The 18,786-nt window shown below is 43.8% G+C and overlaps 9 protein-coding genes across 9 annotated transcripts; 3 read left to right on the top strand and 6 right to left on the bottom strand.

Annotated features, from left to right (window-relative positions):
• The first annotated feature begins 247 nt into the window (after nucleotides 1-247).
• Nucleotides 248-3,438, top strand: SJAG_00923 (CobW/HypB/UreG nucleotide binding domain-containing protein). The gene has a single exon (XM_002172156.2). The coding sequence runs from the start codon at nucleotides 328-330 to the stop codon at nucleotides 1,501-1,503; it is 1,176 nt and encodes a 391-aa protein (XP_002172192.1). The 5' UTR covers nucleotides 248-327; the 3' UTR covers nucleotides 1,504-3,438.
• On the bottom strand, nucleotides 1,552-4,801 carry SJAG_00922 (OPT oligopeptide transporter Isp4). Its single transcript, XM_002172155.2, has one exon. The coding sequence runs from the start codon at nucleotides 4,091-4,093 to the stop codon at nucleotides 1,679-1,681; it is 2,415 nt and encodes an 804-aa protein (XP_002172191.2). The 5' UTR covers nucleotides 4,094-4,801; the 3' UTR covers nucleotides 1,552-1,678.
• A 2,087-nt stretch (nucleotides 4,802-6,888) lies between these two features.
• SJAG_00921 (60S ribosomal protein L26) lies at nucleotides 6,889-7,419 on the bottom strand. Its single transcript, XM_002172154.2, has one exon. The coding sequence runs from the start codon at nucleotides 7,341-7,343 to the stop codon at nucleotides 6,963-6,965; it is 381 nt and encodes a 126-aa protein (XP_002172190.1). The 5' UTR covers nucleotides 7,344-7,419; the 3' UTR covers nucleotides 6,889-6,962.
• A 424-nt stretch (nucleotides 7,420-7,843) lies between these two features.
• On the bottom strand, nucleotides 7,844-9,562 carry SJAG_00920 (actin cortical patch protein; the record flags this gene model as incomplete). The annotated part of the gene is made up of 1 exon (XM_002172153.1): nucleotides 7,844-9,562. One exon carries the CDS (start codon nucleotides 9,560-9,562, stop codon nucleotides 7,844-7,846), a length of 1,719 nt encoding a protein of 572 aa, XP_002172189.1.
• A 527-nt stretch (nucleotides 9,563-10,089) lies between these two features.
• Nucleotides 10,090-10,545, bottom strand: SJAG_00919 (trafficking protein Pga2; the record flags this gene model as incomplete). Its single annotated transcript, XM_002172152.1, has 2 exons — nucleotides 10,090-10,457; nucleotides 10,503-10,545. The coding sequence occupies 2 exons, from the start codon at nucleotides 10,543-10,545 to the stop codon at nucleotides 10,090-10,092; spliced, it is 411 nt and encodes a 136-aa protein (XP_002172188.1).
• Nucleotides 10,546-11,063: 518 nt separating this feature from the next.
• Nucleotides 11,064-12,214, bottom strand: SJAG_00918 (DASH complex subunit Ask1; the record flags this gene model as incomplete). Its single annotated transcript, XM_002172151.1, has 2 exons — nucleotides 11,064-11,888; nucleotides 12,146-12,214. 2 exons carry the CDS (start codon nucleotides 12,212-12,214, stop codon nucleotides 11,064-11,066), a joined length of 894 nt encoding a protein of 297 aa, XP_002172187.1.
• Nucleotides 12,215-12,327: 113 nt separating this feature from the next.
• Nucleotides 12,328-14,680, top strand: SJAG_00917 (hypothetical protein). Its single transcript, XM_002172150.2, has one exon. It carries the CDS (start codon nucleotides 12,526-12,528, stop codon nucleotides 14,491-14,493), a length of 1,968 nt encoding a protein of 655 aa, XP_002172186.2. The 5' UTR covers nucleotides 12,328-12,525; the 3' UTR covers nucleotides 14,494-14,680.
• A 349-nt stretch (nucleotides 14,681-15,029) lies between these two features.
• SJAG_00916 (ChAPs family protein) lies at nucleotides 15,030-17,778 on the bottom strand. The gene is made up of 4 exons (XM_002172149.2): nucleotides 17,663-17,778; nucleotides 17,492-17,618; nucleotides 15,733-17,385; nucleotides 15,030-15,671 (listed from the first exon to the last, which is right to left on the bottom strand). Exons 1-4 carry the CDS (start codon nucleotides 17,692-17,694, stop codon nucleotides 15,501-15,503), a joined length of 1,983 nt encoding a protein of 660 aa, XP_002172185.1. The 5' UTR covers nucleotides 17,695-17,778; the 3' UTR covers nucleotides 15,030-15,500.
• A 27-nt stretch (nucleotides 17,779-17,805) lies between these two features.
• Nucleotides 17,806-18,766, top strand: SJAG_00915 (F0-ATPase epsilon subunit). Its single transcript, XM_002172148.2, has 2 exons — nucleotides 17,806-17,943; nucleotides 18,009-18,766. Exons 1-2 carry the CDS (start codon nucleotides 17,915-17,917, stop codon nucleotides 18,190-18,192), a joined length of 213 nt encoding a protein of 70 aa, XP_002172184.1. The 5' UTR covers nucleotides 17,806-17,914; the 3' UTR covers nucleotides 18,193-18,766.
• Nucleotides 18,767-18,786: the final 20 nt, after the last annotated feature.

Raw genomic sequence — 18,786 nt, forward strand, 5'->3', positions numbered from 1 at the left:
TACCTGGCACGGGTCTTTGCAGCTCAAGAAGTGTGAAGACTCGACTGTTCGTCTTGGCATTGCACTTAGCCCTGATGTGCAGTCGTAGACTGGCTACGGTCAGATCTGGGTGCATCATTTTTGAGTTCGTCCTTTCGGGGGCTTCTTCCTTGACCTTTCCGATATGGTTGGTTGGGACAAAGAAGTTGTTTCCTGGGACAGTCTTCAAGCGCTTCGTTGAGCCTTGTAACCGATGTATGTTGTGGCGGTCATCGTGTGGTGTGCGTGACTGTGTCCTTTTGTTGTACGTCTCTTGTCTGTTTTCCTCTCCTTTCCCAACTACGAAAGATGGAGGACGATGAATGCCCTGAGCTTGTGTTTTCCGATGAGCTCGAAGGGGCTGAATTGGACAAGAAGGATAAAGCTGTCTCGTCGCGCGTGCCTATAACCCTGCTTGCGGGGTTTCTGGGTTCGGGAAAAACGAGTTTACTAAAGGATATTTTAGTTAACGGTAAAGGCCGCAAGATTGCAGTGCTCATGAATGAGGTCGGTGAGACGGGAGAGTTGGAGCGTTCTCTCATGTCTGACTTGGGCGGCGAAGAATTGTATGATGAGTGGATTAACCTCGCTAACGGCTGCATGTGCTGCACGGTCAAGGACAATGGCGTCCTTGCGCTGGAGAAGATTTTGTCACAGAAGGGACGCTTTGATAATATCGTAATTGAAGCGAGCGGTGTGGCCGATCCGGGTGCTTTGACAAAGTCGTTTTGGATAGACGAGGCACTGGGTGCTTCTGTTTGTTTGGACGGTGTTGTCACGGTTGTTGATGCTACTAACTTAGACGCTGTGCTTCGCGACGAGCAGAGTTTGGGTGTAGCCCAGATTGCTCAAGCGGACTACGTTGTTTTAAACAAAGTCGACCTGGTCACTCATGAACGGCTCGAGCGGTGCCGTCAAGTGCTTCGTGGTATTAATGCCGTTGCCATTGTCGAGGAGACGACTTTTGGTCATGTTCACGATGTTGGGAAGCTTCTTGATCTCCAGGCGTACGAGTCAGAGTCCTCGTTAACAAATTTGAGTTCATGGACGAGTACGCTTGTTTCTAATAAGTCTTGTCATCATCATCAGGACGAGTCAACTGAACACGATTGTGAAGAGAAACTTCATGAACACCATCACGGTCATGGACAGATTACCACTCGCACCATCCCGTTACCATCCTCCATGTCCCTAGATCAATTAGACAAATGGGAGGATTGGATTCGGTCTATTCTCTGGCGCCCTTTAGATGATGATTACGACGAGACGGCGAAAGATGCTGTGCTCGTATACCGCTCGAAGGCAATATTTCGCATGGACGATCAAACTTGTCGAGTATTGCAGGGAGTTCGCGATGTGTATGAAATTGTTCAACCTTCCGTCACCCCAACTGATGAATTTACTTTGCTACAGCCCAATCTTGTATTTATTGGGAAGAATGTCGAATTCCTCAGCGTTCCTGAGGAGCTGCTTCGGAGCAGCTAGTTGGGTCCATTGACAAGGCTTTCAGTTACCTTTTTTTTCCGGCCCTCCTTTTCGTCTTCATTTCGTCTTACTACAAATTGTCTATTGAAAAGAAAACTAGCAACATATATATATTTATATATTAGAACGGTTAAAAATAGTCGGGCTAGCGAAAAGAAAAAAACGAGTTTGGATGTTATTCCCAAGAAGATGGACCAAAGAATTCACCAGCCGTTGCGTTCACCACCTTTCTTATGGCTTCGCCATTGGCATCCATAGTGTTCAGTGCTCCGGTGGTACCCCACCAGCTTGGAAAGTCTATTTTTTGAAGTTGCAAGCAGAAGAAAATGATAATGACACCGATTTGGGTTCCAGTGTCCAGGCCTGCGGAAAGATTGAAGTTGTACTTGGTCCACCAGTCGGCAAACCGTCTACGGATGTAATGATTAAAGAACAAGCCGACACCACACCAGGAGTAGTAGTTCGTTGGGGTTGCAGGAGGAATGTATCCGGTACCGCCGAAGAACAAGGGTGCGTTTAATTTTCCAATAAGCGCGTTCGGCCATTTTCTGTGAAGGGCCCAGAACAGAATGGTAACTACTACTCCGATAAGCCAGAACCATTGAAGGCCGGTGTACAGACTCTTTCCAGAGAACATTCTCTTCGGTCCAATAACACCCCATACGACGCTTGAGTTGAAGAAGACGGTTGCACCAGGACACGTATAGTTATCTGCTTGTCCTTTCTTACAGACACCATCAATGTTTGTGAGAGCCCAGTCAAGCACGCCAATTTGAACGAAGCAAGACCAGATGGTTGCAACTGTCTGGGTCCAAAACATTGTTTTCGGAGGCAGCTTCATGTAATGGCCGAACTTCAAATCGCCAACGAAGCCCAAACCCTGGGCCATGGTAATGTATGTGACAGTCTTGAAAATCATCATAGCCAATGGATGGCCAGGGTACATGTAACCTACGATGAATTCAGCAAATACATTCAAACCGATCTGGATGTTGGTCACTGCTTGGACGATACCGATAGGTAAGAACCAAATGAGGGCCAAGATAAGACCAATGATGACGACCCAAGCGGGCGTTTCTGTGTCCCAACCATAACAGACGCCCAGCATCAAGCCAAAAAAGATCACGAACAGTGACAGATACCACCAGTCGGGGACTTCCTCGTATTGTTGCATGAGCTTTTCATGGATGTCAGGCTTGGACTTTTGCTTGAAACGGTCCCAAATGTCTTTTCCGTTATACAACAAAACATGCGTGATGACTGCAGAGATGGAGGCAAAGGAAAGACCAAAAGACAGTGCGTATGTGGTGGACAAAAACAGTGGAGAGTAAGTGCGGTATGCATCGGGGTCAAAGCGCTTGTCAGCAGTGAGGATTCGTGTAACATTGTACGAATTACCCTGGTTATCCATAATACCCGAAGAACTGATTGGTAGATACTCCGAATACCATTTGTTGCTGTAATGAATTCCGCAAGTGACAATCCAGAAAAAGAAAGCTGTACCGATGAGGATGTTTGTAAGAGCATCGGTAGGACAAACAAGTGGTGATCCCATGTATGAACTGACTTGGTTCCAGTCAAATGTCATTGGCAGCAATGAAACACCCGTTGTTTCACCAAACAATTGATTGACCACTGGGCTATTCGGCCGAAGCCAAGTGACCCAGGCGAACAGCGAAAGCGCAGGGAAGATGTACGAGGGGAACCAATTCCAGACGAATGCGCCGATCATAACGAAGAAGAAAAACAAGAAGGGACGAATACGCCAGCCATTGGCTACCTTCTTGCTGTCGTTGTGGTGCAACGTCTTAATCATAGTACACTGAACCAGATTTCCAGGCCAGATCATACTCGCTGGACGCACAAGGAAGCGACGAGAGAGACCAGCAAGACCATAACCAATTAATTGAGTTGCCAATGTCAGACAAATTTCGTAACCGAATCCAAAGTTTTGCCCGTAGCGAACACGTTGCGCGAGAATAATATCGGTAGAATAAGCGTTACCAAATGAGACATTGGCCATGACGACGATAAGAGCATGTTCCTTCAAATTGAATGGACCAGGTTTAAGGTTAAAGCGGAAGCGACCGATGCGCCATTCACGGTCGGGGAAGATTAGATCCCATAATTGCAAAGCAGGATAAGAAAGAAGCTCAGCAATAAGTACAGAGATATACACAGTTGGGTTACGAAGGGAAAAGAATAAGTTGACACCAGCACCAATGGTCGAGAACAACAGTCCAACGACCCACATACGAATGGTATTGCAAGGCAAATGGATGTCATCAGTCGGATCGACACAGGCACGAACTTCGGCGTAGGGAGAGTCCTCTTGACCCTTTTCATTAACATAAATATCGTCTTCAACAGAGCCTTCAGAAATATGACCATCACTATGTTCACCCACCTTTACAGCGTGAACAAATCCACCCTTCTTCTCATCCACCTTTGTGTCAGAGACCGGGGAGAATTCAGAAGAGTCAACAGCATTTGAAGTCTGGGTGCCAATGGGATGGATATCGTCGTCCGAGTAATCCAACTCAATTGGTTTTTCATTGACTGTAGTCGGCGAATTGGGCTTCATTTTCATGAATTATAGAAGCAAAATTGGAAAAACAGAGAAGAAATTAAAATAAGGGAACCAACGAAGACGTCGTAATCTTCAAGTTCCGAAACTCAATAAAAGGGTATTGTTGAAACTAAAAAAAGTCGGATATTAGACTTGAACAAAAAAATGAATGGCGATAATTCCAGAATGGGAGAACTGAAAAAGGACTGAAAGAGCTTTGCTGAATCCTAAAATAAGGTAGAAAATTACGGCAGTTAGGAATCAGGAAATATTGTTGAGAAACTCGAGAAGCAATCGAGAAAACTGCTAACAAAAAACAAGTAAAACAATTAAATGTGTTGAAGACAACACTGGAGAAGTAGAAGCTTGTAGTAACGAATTTGTAAAAGGAGAAACACAAAAACGAAGAGACCGGTAAAGGAAAAGGAAAGACGCGGAAATTAAGAAACGAAATGAAAAGAAAGAATTAAGAAGAACAAAAAGTTCTTTAAAGGGGAAACACTCTATGCAGGAAGAACGATTCCGTGATTGAATAAATGTGAGAACAATGTCTCGTTAACGAAGATAGAACAGTAAATGTTTATGTATTTCACGCGACACACGCGACTCGGTAAACCACAGGATGGCACAAATAAAGTTGGGAAGCCGACTGTAGCGAGCACGTTTTGCTGAGCTTAATTGGATATGGAATGTTGCGAAAACGTGGCGGTTACCCGATTTTATACTCGCTTTCGTTGACCATTGACGTCAATATCTGAACGCATGTGGAGTTCGTAATCTGGGGTTATCTACTCGAGTCAGAGCCGGATATCCCCCGGTACGGTTATCCACGTGTGTATCAGAAATTGGCCTCGTGCCAACTGAAAAATAACGTGGAAGCTTACTCCGAAACTCCATAATCTCATCGATCGGATGGAAACATTAAGTTCACAGTCAATTCTACTGGAGGAAGCGCCTAAAAGTTCAGTAAAAGAACGAATTCAACATTACAACGGCAAGGATACCGGATCTGTTTTGTTTGCACCTGAAACTAGCGACATTGAGGGGAATTCCCCCGAGGGGACTTTTCGGCAATGACATATGAGCACTCAAGCCGCCGCTCCTGAGTTATCTATCTCTCTCGCTAAAAAATCAGCACACAAAGAAACAAAGAATTCGAGAAAAAAGGGTTGTTTATTTAGAAAGAATGAATATCATCAACTTTACTAAGTGTTTGTTACTATTTCTCTGACGCTTCCCTTTGTTGTTTGTGAGAAGTCGGCACGTGAATCGCAATGCGATAAGCGAACGCATGTGCTTTGTCGCTTAATTTATGATTGGTTGGTTTTTTGGACGCATGCTAGCGCTAAGTGTGGTGCCGGATTGCAGAGAAATGAGCACATAGAAGGCTTTGTAATACAAGATACACGGGCAAAGCAGCCAACAGTTAGTCTTGAAGGGGCAATCAAGCGTTGCATGTCCCCTTTGTGGTCCGATAATGGCGTATACTTTTATTTCTTTTTTTCTATCGCTTTGATTTTCATTTACTTACTGAGTTGGCGCCATCGGCCGCCAAGTTAATTCCTCGGCTTCGGTTTTCGGCGGCGTTCACCGAGGAATTACAATATAGACCGACACCAAAACGTGTTTTGCACGTTTTGTCTCGTTGATCGGCATCAAGAGGAAACAGAAAGCGGAGTGCGAGGAGAAAGGAAATGGGTTTCTTGACTGTTTATCTCATGGAGTGTTTAGTGCTAGCGCCGGATACGGAAAGAGTTCGAATGGGATGGACCAAAGTCTGATAGATGGGATTGCGAATGATCTGACATTGAGAGAGGCGAAGGAAGGCAGTGTAGAAACAAAAGTACAATAAAATTGCAAAGAGAAAGTAGTGTTAGATAAGAAGATGAGAAGAAGAAGTCGACGGAGTAAGAAGGCGAAGTAAAAAAAGGGATTGTAGAAGAAACAGGATGGCGAACAAATGTATGACGGGAAGGTATGATATCTACGATAACTTAAGCTAAAGAATTGCAATCGGTGAATAATGAAGAAGAATAAATTCCTCGTTAAATGAGTGATGGGCGTGTATAAGAATTACAAGTAAATTGATCCAATTAATTTAAAAAAAAAGAAACCGTTCCCCGTTGCGATGAAGACACAATGTGGTAATTGAGGGGAAGGAGCACATAGTAGTAATTTAATAATCAGGAAAAAATTTATTTTAATATTGATTAAGTTAGAAACGAAAAATGGAGACAAATATTAAAAAATATAAAAAACTAAAATTAAATAAATAAAAATAAATAAATAAATATGGAAAGTATAACAGAGATAGCAGCAATATTATAACAGACTTCTTAAATCAGATTAGGTAAATAGAATAGAAAGAACTACTTTATGTCATAAAATTACAAGTATAGAGTACTATAAAAAATCATAAAAAACCATGCACTCGTGCAAACATAAATTTAAATTATACAAAAAAACCTAGGGATTCAAAATTGAATGAATTAATAGATAATTTTAATTACTAACAAGCACGAAATGAATAAACATCACCCATCCATAGGCGAGAGAATACATTTTTTTTTTCAGGAAACCACCTAAACATCTCATATCGAGTACATTCGCTTGTAGCTCCTCTTCAAATCAAAATCTACACTGGAACAGTAAACCTCGATCTGCAAAAGGACCCTTTGATATATGCGAGACGTTTAGGGAAAAGCGTGGAGAAAAACACACATTTCCTTGATAACTCGCAAAACTAAAACTAAATAAAATGCACAACCAAACCACCCCTCTCCACACTCTCACAACCGCAGAACCTCCCATTGCGCTTCCGCACCTTCAATCACATTCATTAGACCCGACGGGATGAATCACGGTTCGATTGAACAAGTCTCGATTTTGTTTACTCAACCTTGCCACCCTTGCGAACGATCAAGGCCTTGCGATCCTTGTCAAGATGAAGCTTGGAGATGACGACCTTGGAGGCATCGACACCGACAGGGACGGTGGCACCGTTGGCCTTCTCGCGAGTGACACGCTCGATTTGGAGAATCCACTTCTTACGGTAGACGGAAGAGACCTTGCCCTCACGACCCTTGTTGGAACCACGGACAATGGTAACTTGGTCCTCACGGCGAATGGGAAGAGAACGGATCTTGTATTGCTCTCTGAGTTCCTTGGAAAGAGGAGCAGACATCAAGGTGCGGCGAACAGAGGAAGGAGCCGCAAAGTGGGCCTTTCTCTGCTTGCGACGAGAGCTGGTAACATCCCTGGAGAACTTCATCGTGTGTCGTGGATCTGGTAGACACAACAGCAGAAACAATTTGAGGTTTGGTTGTGCGTGACTGCGAATAGTCACATAGGGTAGGGTTGCCTGGTTTTCGAAAGGAGGACCCTGTCCTTCACACAACACTTACACTTTTTTGAGTTTGTGGGGAGCGAGAGCGACAGCAGGAGGTCCTCAGGGTCTCTCGCTTCCACCTGTTCGCGTAAATAGCTTCATAGGTAAATTGAGAAAGAATTGTGCTGTGCTTAAAGTGAAATAAGATCCTTACTGTTGACCCCTCGTATACAATGGTCCTTACAATTTACGACCACTTTAGCTTGCTCATTAATTTCTTCGTTTTTCCTTGATGGATTCTGTGAGTTTTTATTAAGGTCAGAGATGGCAGAAAAGTAAAAGAGTACAAATTGAGAGATGAATGGGGGCGAGAACTAGAGCCTTAAGTACGTGTGTCATGTAAAAGAGGTTTGTAAGGTTGTCGTAAAATGTCATTGCTCGCTCTATGCCAAACCGAATGGATTGTCAAACGCTTGGCGGAGAAGTTCAATAGAAATGGGACATGCTTCATCACCGTGATGCCAAATGACAAACGGTATATGCTCGGGAACGATGGAACGATACTTGGCCAATTGCCGGTACCACAGCTGCAGTTGTCGATTCGTTACACGACCAGCTGGCGGGTAGGTAGACAAGAGGTGGATGTTGCGAAGGACGGTGGCCGAGTGCTGAACACGTTCCACGTATATTGTTGTGTTGGTGACATAATCATCAGTGGGCACCGTTTGGATGTAGTAACTGTGGAGCGTGTACGAAGGAACGTCAGCCCCTTCAATCTTTTCAATATGTAGTACCTCACCCGGAGGCTGATAGTTAAGGTTGATATTTCCCACTTCTTCTTCCTCATCGTTTTCTACGCCAGCGTGAGCGGGGGCCTGTGAGGCCTTTTGTGCTTCTAACGATTTGAGTGATTTCACCGTGTCTTCCACATCTACCTCTTCTGCAAGTTTTTGGCCGATCGCAGTGCAATGATCAGTGAGTACGTCACGGATAAAAATGCCAAGAACGCGGTCAGGGAACGAGGCACTAAATTCTGCATACAAAGCTGGGTCCTGCTCACTGTTATCTCCAATGAGAAACAAACGCCGATCACCCAACATTCGAGCCGCGTTTATTAATGAATGCCGCTTGCGTTCAGCAGCATGCTCCATAAGACTTTGAAGGACACCATTGTAATGTTTTAGATGCACCGATGAAATAAACGGGAGGTCAGCACAGTCAAAAAACACACGTAACATCGGCCACAGCTGCCATGGCGAGTTGCTCACAAGATGTAGAGACGTGCCGTGATTGTACAAGTTTCGGAACCAATCCGACACTCCAGGCACATTTTGGCGGTCCACCGCTTGTAGCAGGGTGCTCTGTGCAACAGCACGCGAACCTGCATACACACGGGTGTCCTTGATAGTGTCATCAATGTCGGAAAGGACGGACACGCCAGTGCTGTCAAGTACACATACATCTTTAAGCACGTCAAAGCGCGGGCTCCCAAGTTTCTCAGTGCGCACCACAATTGCTTTCACCATGAACTTGTTTCCTTTTGATTTGCAGTACGGAATGGGGTTGTTGACCTCAAAGTAGCCTTGCTCGTTCGTAATTGTGCTAAACTGAGCGACCTGTACCGTCCGATATTCCTGATCATACGCATAAACGGTGACTCGGACACGTTCACCGGAAATACCACGACTCACGATTAGCGAGATTCGCTTTTCAAAATGATTTTTGCATGTTTCAAACCCTAACTCCTTAATCAATGGTGACACAGTTTGTGCAGGAACGAAACGCGAGAAAAGCCCAGAGAAGGCCGAAGATTTTGTGCCTTCGGTGGAAGGCAATGAGTTATCAATTTCGCTCATTTCTGACGGTGTAGGAGGCAAATCAGAGACAGCATCTGCGTTTGCAGGCAAACCAACCAGACGTCGAAGCAGACCAACGACAAGTCGATCTTTCCGACGCAATGGTTTGTTCGTGGGATTGTCGTGTACCCATCCTCGAACATTTACGGTAATGACTGAACTACCTTCCAGTTCAATTGTCTCATTGTGCAGGAAACATTGTGGGTACAGAGTGACATGAACATCCTCAAGTGACATTGCTGAGTTAGGATCCTTTAGTGGATCATAGTCACCGTTTGAAAATAGGCGGCCAAACGAGCGAAACATTATTACCGAAGTGTTTAAGAAAAGGTTAAGTGAAACAGATGGTCGTAACACACAAATTCCGTCGCATCAACACACGCACCAAGGGGTACTCCAAAAATACAAACTTTTTTTTTTCAACAAACGGAACTAGGAAGGGTATTGTGCGGTACGGAAGGCGCGCGCGTACAAACCCAATAGCTGATTAAGATACACAGTGAATCTTGATAATAAACAGAAAACACGAACGAAGAGATGGGGGTAGAAACTGAGTTTCGCTGTACTTGCTGTCGAGTATGTTATGTGGTGGGAGTGTCCGACAAATCTCACCCACACACAATATTAATTATTAACGGCATTTTCGGATGAATAGACCATATAAACCGCCGCAATTGAGCCACATGACGCGTTAGACAAGTGAACAGATGTGGATCGTTGACACCTGGCATGTGCGAAAGATCGACAATCATCAACCAACAAACGACCATGTTCACTCGCTAAAATAACCGATTGTGTGTACACCCATTCCTCTTCAAGCTGTAATTAAACAATTATTTTTTCTCTTTTTCAAGTATATCGTCCAGATCCTTGTCATCGTCGTCGTCGTCACGGAAAACAGGATGAACATCATTCTCACCAGTCAAGAACTTCTTTCGCTGTTCACGTACACGACGACGAACAGAATAGCCCCAACGTAATTCGGCATTAGGGTTTTCCTCTTCCTCCTCATCATCTGTATCGAATTCTCCGTGGAGACGAGTCTCCTTTCCGTGGACCATCTCAGGATCAATCGTTCCCTCCAATTCCTGTTGCTCCAGCGATTTCTTGTGCTGTTTCTCTTGTATTTTAGCTCCCCATTTTATCAAATAGGGGCGAAGAAGCATATATCCGCCAATATAAATAACGATTCGAAGCCAATCTGGGAATTAGTAAACGTATGTACAAACAAACAACAAGGACTCACCTTTGGCTGTGTAAGAAGCTAAATATCCAGCGAAATCAAACATTGGAGACGAGAATCACTGCCAAAATTAGGGAATTGGTGTGGATGGTGGAAGGAAAGAGAAGCGGAACGCGTCGAGACTTTTCTATGTTCACCACATACCCGCGACGCGACGCGTTTAATCAAACCTTAAATTAAGCAAAAAGGTGAATGGTCAGAAAGAGTAGAAGAGGCGAGAAAGATCGAGAAATTTGTGCTGTAAAGTGTTAGTGTGTGTAAAGTAACGCTTAAGTATTGTTTAAAGCTTCATACAAATGTTTATTCTTTGATATTAATGAAGTTATTAAGAAGTGTGCTGTGCGAGGAACGAAACCTTCAGAGGAAAACATATTAGTTTAGTATAATGTTATTAAGACTGTTGGTTAACGCATAAAAGCGTTAATATTGGTTTGCGGACAAATTGCTCATTGAATTACATATAATTTTCTTTGTATAGTCAACAGAAACAAACATAACACTCCAACCAATTTACGACTTTTTGCCCTATCATGATATTCATTATATACATTACCCAAATATTCTCTACAACTCCCAACTCTCTTCCTTTAAAGGATCATTTTTTGAAGCACCAAATTCACTCAGAGAAACATTCTCAAAAGAATTGCTTTCGATTTCTTTTAACATGTCTTTCTCGGTATGCGTTTGATACTTGTTTGAGTTCACAGGTGTAAACTGGATAGTTTTGGGAGGCGACATACCTGGCGGAAGCATCCCGTCCTCATCGTCACTAACAAGATCGTCAAACAATGTGAGCACTGAAGGTTGTGTTTGTTGGGCTGAGTATTCCTGAGGCTTCGCAGAGAAGTTTCCATCCTGTCGGGCACTTGTAGGAGACGGTGAAAACATGGGAGACGAATCAATATTCATCGCAGCTTGCGTGGTTTGGTTCCGTTGTAGAGGTGTTGCTTGTACACGCCAGTTGGTATCCAAAACTCTGTGGAGCAATGCACTTCGCCCAATGGTTCCTTCTTGCGTTGGAAGTGTTCGTTTAGCTGTCGGTGTTAAGCAGCGAGCGGGAATTGGTGTAAGACTTGTCGCTTGCATACATATATCATCTGAAGGCAGTTCCTTAGGTGTTGACTGGTGAAACTTTGTCGCCAAAACGGACGAGTCACCGACAGACTCTTCCTCTTGCAGGTGTGCAGAGGAAGATGGTAGAAGACTTGCGGAAAATTCATTGTGATCTTGTTGCATCACAGAAGAAGAAGAAGGCTGCGGTGGAGGCGTGGATGACGGAGGGAAAGCATGTTGTTGAGCTTCCTCTTCTCTTTCAGAGATTGTGTTGACCGGTTCCTCATAACCTGAAAGGGCAACGTTCGCACTAGCTTCAAAGAACTGTTTCCAAAACTGAAGATAGGTCAGAAAACTACTCTATACACATCATTCAACTTTTTGTAATCAGTACCTTTGACGGATTCCAGACAGCGTCGCTATTTTTTGTATACTGTTCAATAACAGGCAAAATTCTTGAATTTATAATTTTGTTACATTTGGCAAAGTTTGCGTCAATTTCATAAAGAGCGAGCGTAATTGATTGCTCCAACCGCTCTAACCTAAACAGTATTGACGGTTAACAAAAGAAGACATTTTTTTGATATAAATACCGTTCTAAGGAGCTCATTCTGCAAAGCACGGTACCCGACTTTTTTGGAAGAAGAACGACGCGCGTCCATTACTGAAGGGACTTTTCGGACGAAGAAGTATAGATTAGATAAAGTTTTAAGGTTACATCGCAAACTTGTTAAGCGAATAATGACATCAGCTTCTGAGTATTACAATACGAACAAAAAATTAAAAAATCTGGAGAAATAAATATACTTTTTAAGTAATTGATTTAACCTAATTCTAACAATTCGATACGCTAATTTTCTGTTTATGATTTTTGGGCTGCTTGTTAGTTGACGAGCTTTGTATAAGGTTAGGTAAACACATACAAATCAATCGTGCCCTCTGCCAACAACGGCGGTTCTGTAAAACAATTGAAATGTCGGACACTTCTGTCTTCAGCTATGATCCCTCAGTTGAAAATGATGAAGAATTGACCGATGTTGTTTTGGATACAGTAACAATGCCGGCAGTCGCTCCCCAGGAAAAGTCGGTTGACAATTGTGCAACATTGGCGGATTCTGGTTGCTCAGAACCTGAGACTAACACTGGTGAAACAAATGAAAAAGGCTCTGAAGACACCACCGGCTCAATATCAAAAGCTTTTAAGAATAATTTTGTTGTGAAACAAATTGGTTCTCTTGGTAAGATTCTTGGAGATTTGAAAAGCAAGATGGCAGGGAAGAAGAAGGACAATGACAAAAACAACATCGAAGCTGTTGCCTTAGCCATTGCCGTTGACGACAATGAAGAGGAAGGTTTTGTTCCACGTGTCGCGACCATTGGTCACGGTTCTTCTGAAGGAAGCGTAATTACTGACGTGAACGACACTTCGGAATGGGATCCTATATTCGTGGAAACTGTCCGTCGTTACCTGATGGAAGGTTCTGGTTCTGGACTCGTTGTTCAACATGAGAAACGTCTTCCTGATGGCCCTAGGACACTAGAGTTTGAACAGATGTACGAAGAAATTAACCAAGATTCAACTGCGTTCCCCAAAACGGGGGTTTCTCGTCCTTCCTCTGACCCACAGAGCCCACAAAGTCCTCAGGTAACGGCCGATGCAGAACATAGCGACATCGCAAAACGTCCTATTAGCTTGGGAGACTGCGCTCAGGTTAACAATGCCAAACGTAGACGTCAATCTTTGTTAACGCAGTCAAAACTAGTTCCAATTGCTGAGGAAGAGGAAGATCCCAGTAAGCTCGTAAATACTAGTCCGGCGCAATTGCCAATGTCCGAAGAAGTTCCTGACTATGGTCTTGGAAACGAAGCTATGCGAAAGCGCGTACTTGACGATTACGAAAAGCTTTCTTCCAAGAATATAATCGTCGTTGGCCATAAGTTGAGTCCGAATGTTCTTTTTGCGTTTGATGAAGAAGACATTGTTCCTATCGAAAATTACACCTGTGATTCGCACGAAAGAAGTCTTTTGACCAATACTTTCTATCCATCTCATTGGCAGTTTCGCAAGCTTCAAGCATCTCGCTTTCTGCATTTCGAAAATAGTCATTTTGACGACAGAAAGTTAATGGAAATCCCCTTTATTATTGTGGATAACGCGACAGAAGAGGCAGAAAACAATCCGGCTAGTGAAGAACAACATCCGCCAACTCAATCAACTGAGGAGGCCATTGATGACTCACACATGGCCGAGGAACAATCAATTCGAGAGATGGCATACTTTGAAACGAAATTTATTTCCCTTATCTACCCTTCAATTGCTCAGAGAGACTCTTATCGCATTAACGTGTCTGTCGCACAGTTACGTGAACGTGACTTTTCGCAGCAAGTTGAAGACCCAACGGGATATGCAGAAGCACTGAAAAATGATCCCTGCAAACTCCTTGTTGAGTTGGACAACTTTGAGCTTCTTTCACAAAACCAAAAGACACTCGTTTGGCGTGAACTCGCCGAGTTATCTGCAAGTCAGGAAATCAATCCAAGCTTGTGTTCCTGGAGAAAACTAGTTGCCCAGTCACGCATTGGACATCCAAAGCTGCATGTTGCTCCAATCCAAAGCTTCAAGTGTGTTAAAGGGTTTCCAGAGGTTGTTTGTGTTGAGAATTCTGTTTCCAAAGCATTCTTTCTAATCGACAAGGACAAAACTACCTTCGACCCGAGAACAAGTTACCTTTTATCTTGCGCACCAACACGTGCAGCACAGTATTGGCTTTTGCTTATGCATCATCTCGAGTTCATTGGTCGCTCTTTCCCACATTTGGTCTTCGCTGACAAGGAATACTCGACTCTTGAGTATGCTAGGTCCAATTACCAGTTCACTGAGCCAGAAGGAAAATCTTCAGCCCAAAATGTAGATAACGAGGAAACCTTACAGCAGGTTTAGCTTGTTTTTAGGATATGAAACCTTGGTGCTTAGCATTGCAACTCGTCCATGCTACTTACCCTTTATGATTCTAACGTAATATTCATGACTTTCTAAACAAAAAGCGTTTAACAATTTTATTTACTACAAACATTCTTAGTAATTTTAAAAACCTGTTTCCTTGGCAGTATTGTTTTTTATCTCAGAACAGACTGGTGTTGCTATGGTAACTAATACAACCGCGAAGACTATGTCCACGTAAACAAATCGCATACAGAAGCTACAGTATGGCGGCCAGTTCTTCTTTAGAAAAGGATGGTTCATTCCATTTCAGAAAAGTACATTCTTCTTCATCAACGAGTAGCCACGGGCTGAAACCGGTATGGTGCCAAGTTACTGCTCCCCAATTCCTCTAGGGGAAGCAGGCGTCAAAAATCAATCGCAATTACTAACTTTAAACTTAGTGCAACGTCCTGTCGAAAAACATTCAGTGGAAACTGAAACAAGAACTGGACTATTTACAGCACCAATATGACTTTGCCTATGTAACAAAAGAGGGAACCTTGAAACACACAAACTCTCAAAATACAGAGAACACACGTTCTCCTACGAAACGAACCGCAAGTTTTACAACCAAAAATTCTAGTACACCCAAACGGAGGAGATTCTCTAAAGGATCATCTTCCTTACTGCTGCCTACAGCCTCATCTGTTGAGGAGCTCAGATTAAAATCAAGAGAACTTGGAATAAAGGCTATCCAAGATTGGGCTAGCCGGCCGAAACGGACAGCCTAGTATTAACTGGAGTCCCACAACAAAACGCGCTTGCCCCGTATTTACGACAGCGCATTCACACATAGTTCCCCCCCTCTTCGTTCAACTTGCTCCTGAATCAAAAGGAAAGAATCGTCGTTAATATTAGTTTGTGTACGAACGGCCATGAAGAATGGAAGCAAACGGGAACCGTCAAAGAGACGAGTTCGTTTGTTTTCCAGTTTGCATATCCGTAAACTCGTTGTCGTAAAAAACCTACATATCGTAACCATCGATTTGGAACACGTTTGCCCAGTCAAAGTAAAGTCGTTCTACGAGCGTGACTACTTCCTTTTCCAAGTTTGTAGCCGCGAGCACGCTCTTCATCTTCAAAGCACCTTCCTGACTCATGACGTTTCTAACCTGCTCCAACAAAAACGGAGAATACTAATAAAGTGTTAGTAGCGATGATTATGACAAAGACAATAAGTAGTAACAGTGGACTCACCTCTTGATACCAACGGTAATTTGACACTGTGAGCTTAGCAATCGCTGTCAAGACAAGCTCCAGGTTCCCGTCTTCAACGTATATTTGCAGCAGCTTTTTCCATGCTTTATAGGAAAACATGTTTTCGAAGCAAGCAGAGAAAGCTTCAACGGCTTCGACACGGTGATGTAAGCGGAACGCTACATCACCCAAAATTTCCCATTCAACAGGCGACTTTCTGTATGTCAAACCTTGTGCCTTGAAATGCGTGTATTCTGCACGCCAAATTGTGAATACGCGAAGATCTTCGTACAGAACCATAAACAAGTTGTCGAGCCAGCGCTCACAAAGACGCTTGCTTTGAATGGTATCCGTCAATTGTGTCGCTTCCAAAGAATTTTGGGGGCGGTCAATTCCATGATCACTGGCCGCCTCATCTTCAGTAGCGGCATTGTCCTCCGTATTCGAAGTTCGAACGCTGGGGTGCAAAGACGACGTATCAGACTCACCAGCGTCCACCTGACCACTTTGTGTGCGGTATTCCTCTTCCATCACGAAAACGTTGGAACGAATGTGGAGCAGCTCGTCCCAGCCAACCTTTGAGCAAATTTGCGTCAACATATCATATGCCTTCGCAAACGTTCCGCGCAGAGAAGGCGAGGGTAAGCGGGCGAGCGAGGGATCAGTAACTTCAGACGAGGCGGTTGAGTTACCCAATTTGTCTTCAGCGACCAACTCTGACTTGGGAAGGTTGCCAGGGACGGGAAGGTGGGCCTTTGCGGGAGGAGGAAGGGCATATGAGTCTTGTTCATGATACGCATACATGGGACACGAGTTTAAGGCCAGCAAAGCAGACTCGAAGTTCTCTAAACACATATAAACTTTGGCCAAAGTCGCCCAGGAGGCAAATTCAGAGGGAGAAGAATGCACCGCACGCTTTGCACAAACAAGTGCCAAGTCATAGCGTCCTTTCGTCATTAAAAAGCGTGCTTGGATGACGAGTACTGTCGATGACATGGGATTTAATTTGATAGAGTCATACAAAATGCGAACAGCATTCACCTCACGATCCATCAGCAAATACAACTCAGCCAACAGAACGGAGACATCCGGGTGCTTTACACGGAGCTTTTCAAAAAGATTGAGGGCACCATCGTAGCGGCAAGTTTGCCGAACATAGGTAAAGATGCCCCGGACCAAATGATTATTGACGTGTGTAGGAACGCGAACGTCGGGCGACGAACCCAAAGTGTGACCCAAAAAGAAAAGTTCTTCGGCCGCCTCATAAAACTTTAACTCTGCATCAGGATTGGGAATAGGATTGAATCTACGGTGTCCCGTGAAACGAGAGTTCGACTCGTCTGAGTACAGCAGAGAACGCAAGACTTCAGACATGTATGCCTCCGACCAAATACGCGAGTCGACTTTATGACGCTGTCCATTTTCGTCCAGCGCGTAAGTATCAACGCCGCCTGGAATTTTTACTTCGACACGAATGTCCATGTGCGAGAACGCGTTGTAACAGCAGCACACGGCCTGCTTCACCTTCCACCCACTCGACTTTCCGAACCATTGCTGACTTTTCTCAAGTGAGTAAGACAGAGTGTTCAAATACGCAGCCAGTGAGGCAGAAGAAGAGGCATCTACGCCAGAGACAAAGTGGTATGTGCCGATCTAACCGTAAACACCTGTTAGTAAACCGTTTCAAGATATGTCCGCGGAGAAAACGCGTGGTCCCGGTCCGTTCGTACAGACACGCCCACGATAGCAGCAAACAAACCTCTTTCGACGAGCTTCTCGTATTGACTTTTAAAACATGAACATGGTCGGGTGCTCCAAGTTCTTTAAATTGCCCGATGCCCTGAGTTCTCGCTTCTAGCGACTCATTTACACGAGCTTCTAGAAATCTATTACAACGGTCAGTTTCTGCCAAACCAAGACGTCCACATACTCTGGTATGTCTTTAAAATATAGTTCACTCATGAATGCCAGTGGAATTTATGGGCCTTCCCAACCCAATTGCAAGAAATGAATGACCGTTGGGTTGTTGGTGGATGGAAAGTGAATAGGTGTTGTGCTGGGTCCTTAGTATAAGCCATGACGAGTGTACTGTAACCTTAATTCTCGACCTCGCTCCACCACCAGAATTACAATATCTGATTCTGTTAATCCATATTCTTAGTAAAACAAAACTGGCCCGTCGATGGCGTTTGCTTGGAAAAAGAGCTTTACGTATGCAGTAGCCATAGTAACTATTTTCGCATGTATTCCATCAATGACTAACAAAATTTCTAAAGGTATAGCAAATACCTCTCTCTTTGCTCCCAGGCTGTCCGAGATGCCTTAAAACCCGAGCTTCGGGCTCAGTCTCAGGCCCGTAGTACTGTTGAATTTGTATACAGCAAGTGGAAGGATGGGTCTGTGCAGTATACGAAATCAGGCACACCTAAGGAGGAGGAGAATAACACCAAGGAGGGGTAGATGAAGTAGGTGATGAGGCGAAAACATGAAAAAACGAGGATCTGTGTGCTTCTAAGAACTACGAATTACTTGCGTCCCGACCCGACCCGATCCGACCCGATCCTCTGCATTGTGATCCTACGTATAGCCAACGGGGAGCTGGATAGTCTCTAGTTATGTATTAATGAGGTTTTGATGAAATGAAATTGCTTGTGTTAAGCAGATGGTGATCATTAAGGAGTACAACTTGCTAATCGGGAGATTCGCGTCGTGCCCATTGCCGGTTCCCGTCCTTGGCTGATTCCTTCATTATGTTGTTTATGACCAAAAAAGGATTTGTTTCGTCCTGGGTATGTGCCTTTATTGAGGCCTTGGTTCTGTCTTGATTTACTATATAGCCGGTGTCAAAAAATAGTTCAATCTGTTCCAGCTTTATAAGCAGATTATGTAACTGAATGACTTTTAACATACAAATTGGGGTAAACAAACGGACGTAGTATGAACTCCAAAAGAAGTCTTGTCCTATCAAGGTTTACAAAGTAATAAAATGCATATTTTTAAATTTAGTGTATAAACAAATCGGTTTCATTTCGTTTAAGAAAACTCTTTTATCCA

This window comes from Schizosaccharomyces japonicus, assembly GCF_000149845.2.
Source record: "Schizosaccharomyces japonicus yFS275 unplaced genomic scaffold supercont5.1, whole genome shotgun sequence".
NCBI lineage: Eukaryota > Fungi > Ascomycota > Schizosaccharomycetes > Schizosaccharomycetales > Schizosaccharomycetaceae > Schizosaccharomyces > Schizosaccharomyces japonicus.

Coding starts and splice junctions, on each gene's coding strand:
- SJAG_00915 (XM_002172148.2), top strand. CDS start 17,915: ATGGCGTTTGCTTGGAAAAAGAGCTTTAC. Junction 17,944..18,008: donor GCTTGGAAAAAGAGCTTTAC/GTATGCAGTAGC, acceptor AAATTTCTAAAG/GTATAGCAAATACCTCTCTC.
- SJAG_00916 (XM_002172149.2), bottom strand. CDS start 17,694: ATGAGTGAACTATATTTTAAAGACATACCAGA. Junction 17,619..17,662: donor TATTTTAAAGACATACCAGA/GTATGTGGACGT, acceptor CCGTTGTAATAG/ATTTCTAGAAGCTCGTGTAA. Junction 17,386..17,491: donor CGAGAAGCTCGTCGAAAGAG/GTTTGTTTGCTG, acceptor GTTTACGGTTAG/ATCGGCACATACCACTTTGT.
- SJAG_00922 (XM_002172155.2), bottom strand. CDS start 4,093: ATGAAAATGAAGCCCAATTCGCCGACTACAGTCAATGAAAAACCAATT.
- SJAG_00923 (XM_002172156.2), top strand. CDS start 328: ATGGAGGACGATGAATGCCCTGAGCTTGTGTTTTCCGATGAGCTCGAA.
- SJAG_00917 (XM_002172150.2), top strand. CDS start 12,526: ATGTCGGACACTTCTGTCTTCAGCTATGATCCCTCAGTTGAAAATGAT.
- SJAG_00921 (XM_002172154.2), bottom strand. CDS start 7,343: ATGAAGTTCTCCAGGGATGTTACCAGCTCTCGTCGCAAGCAGAGAAAG.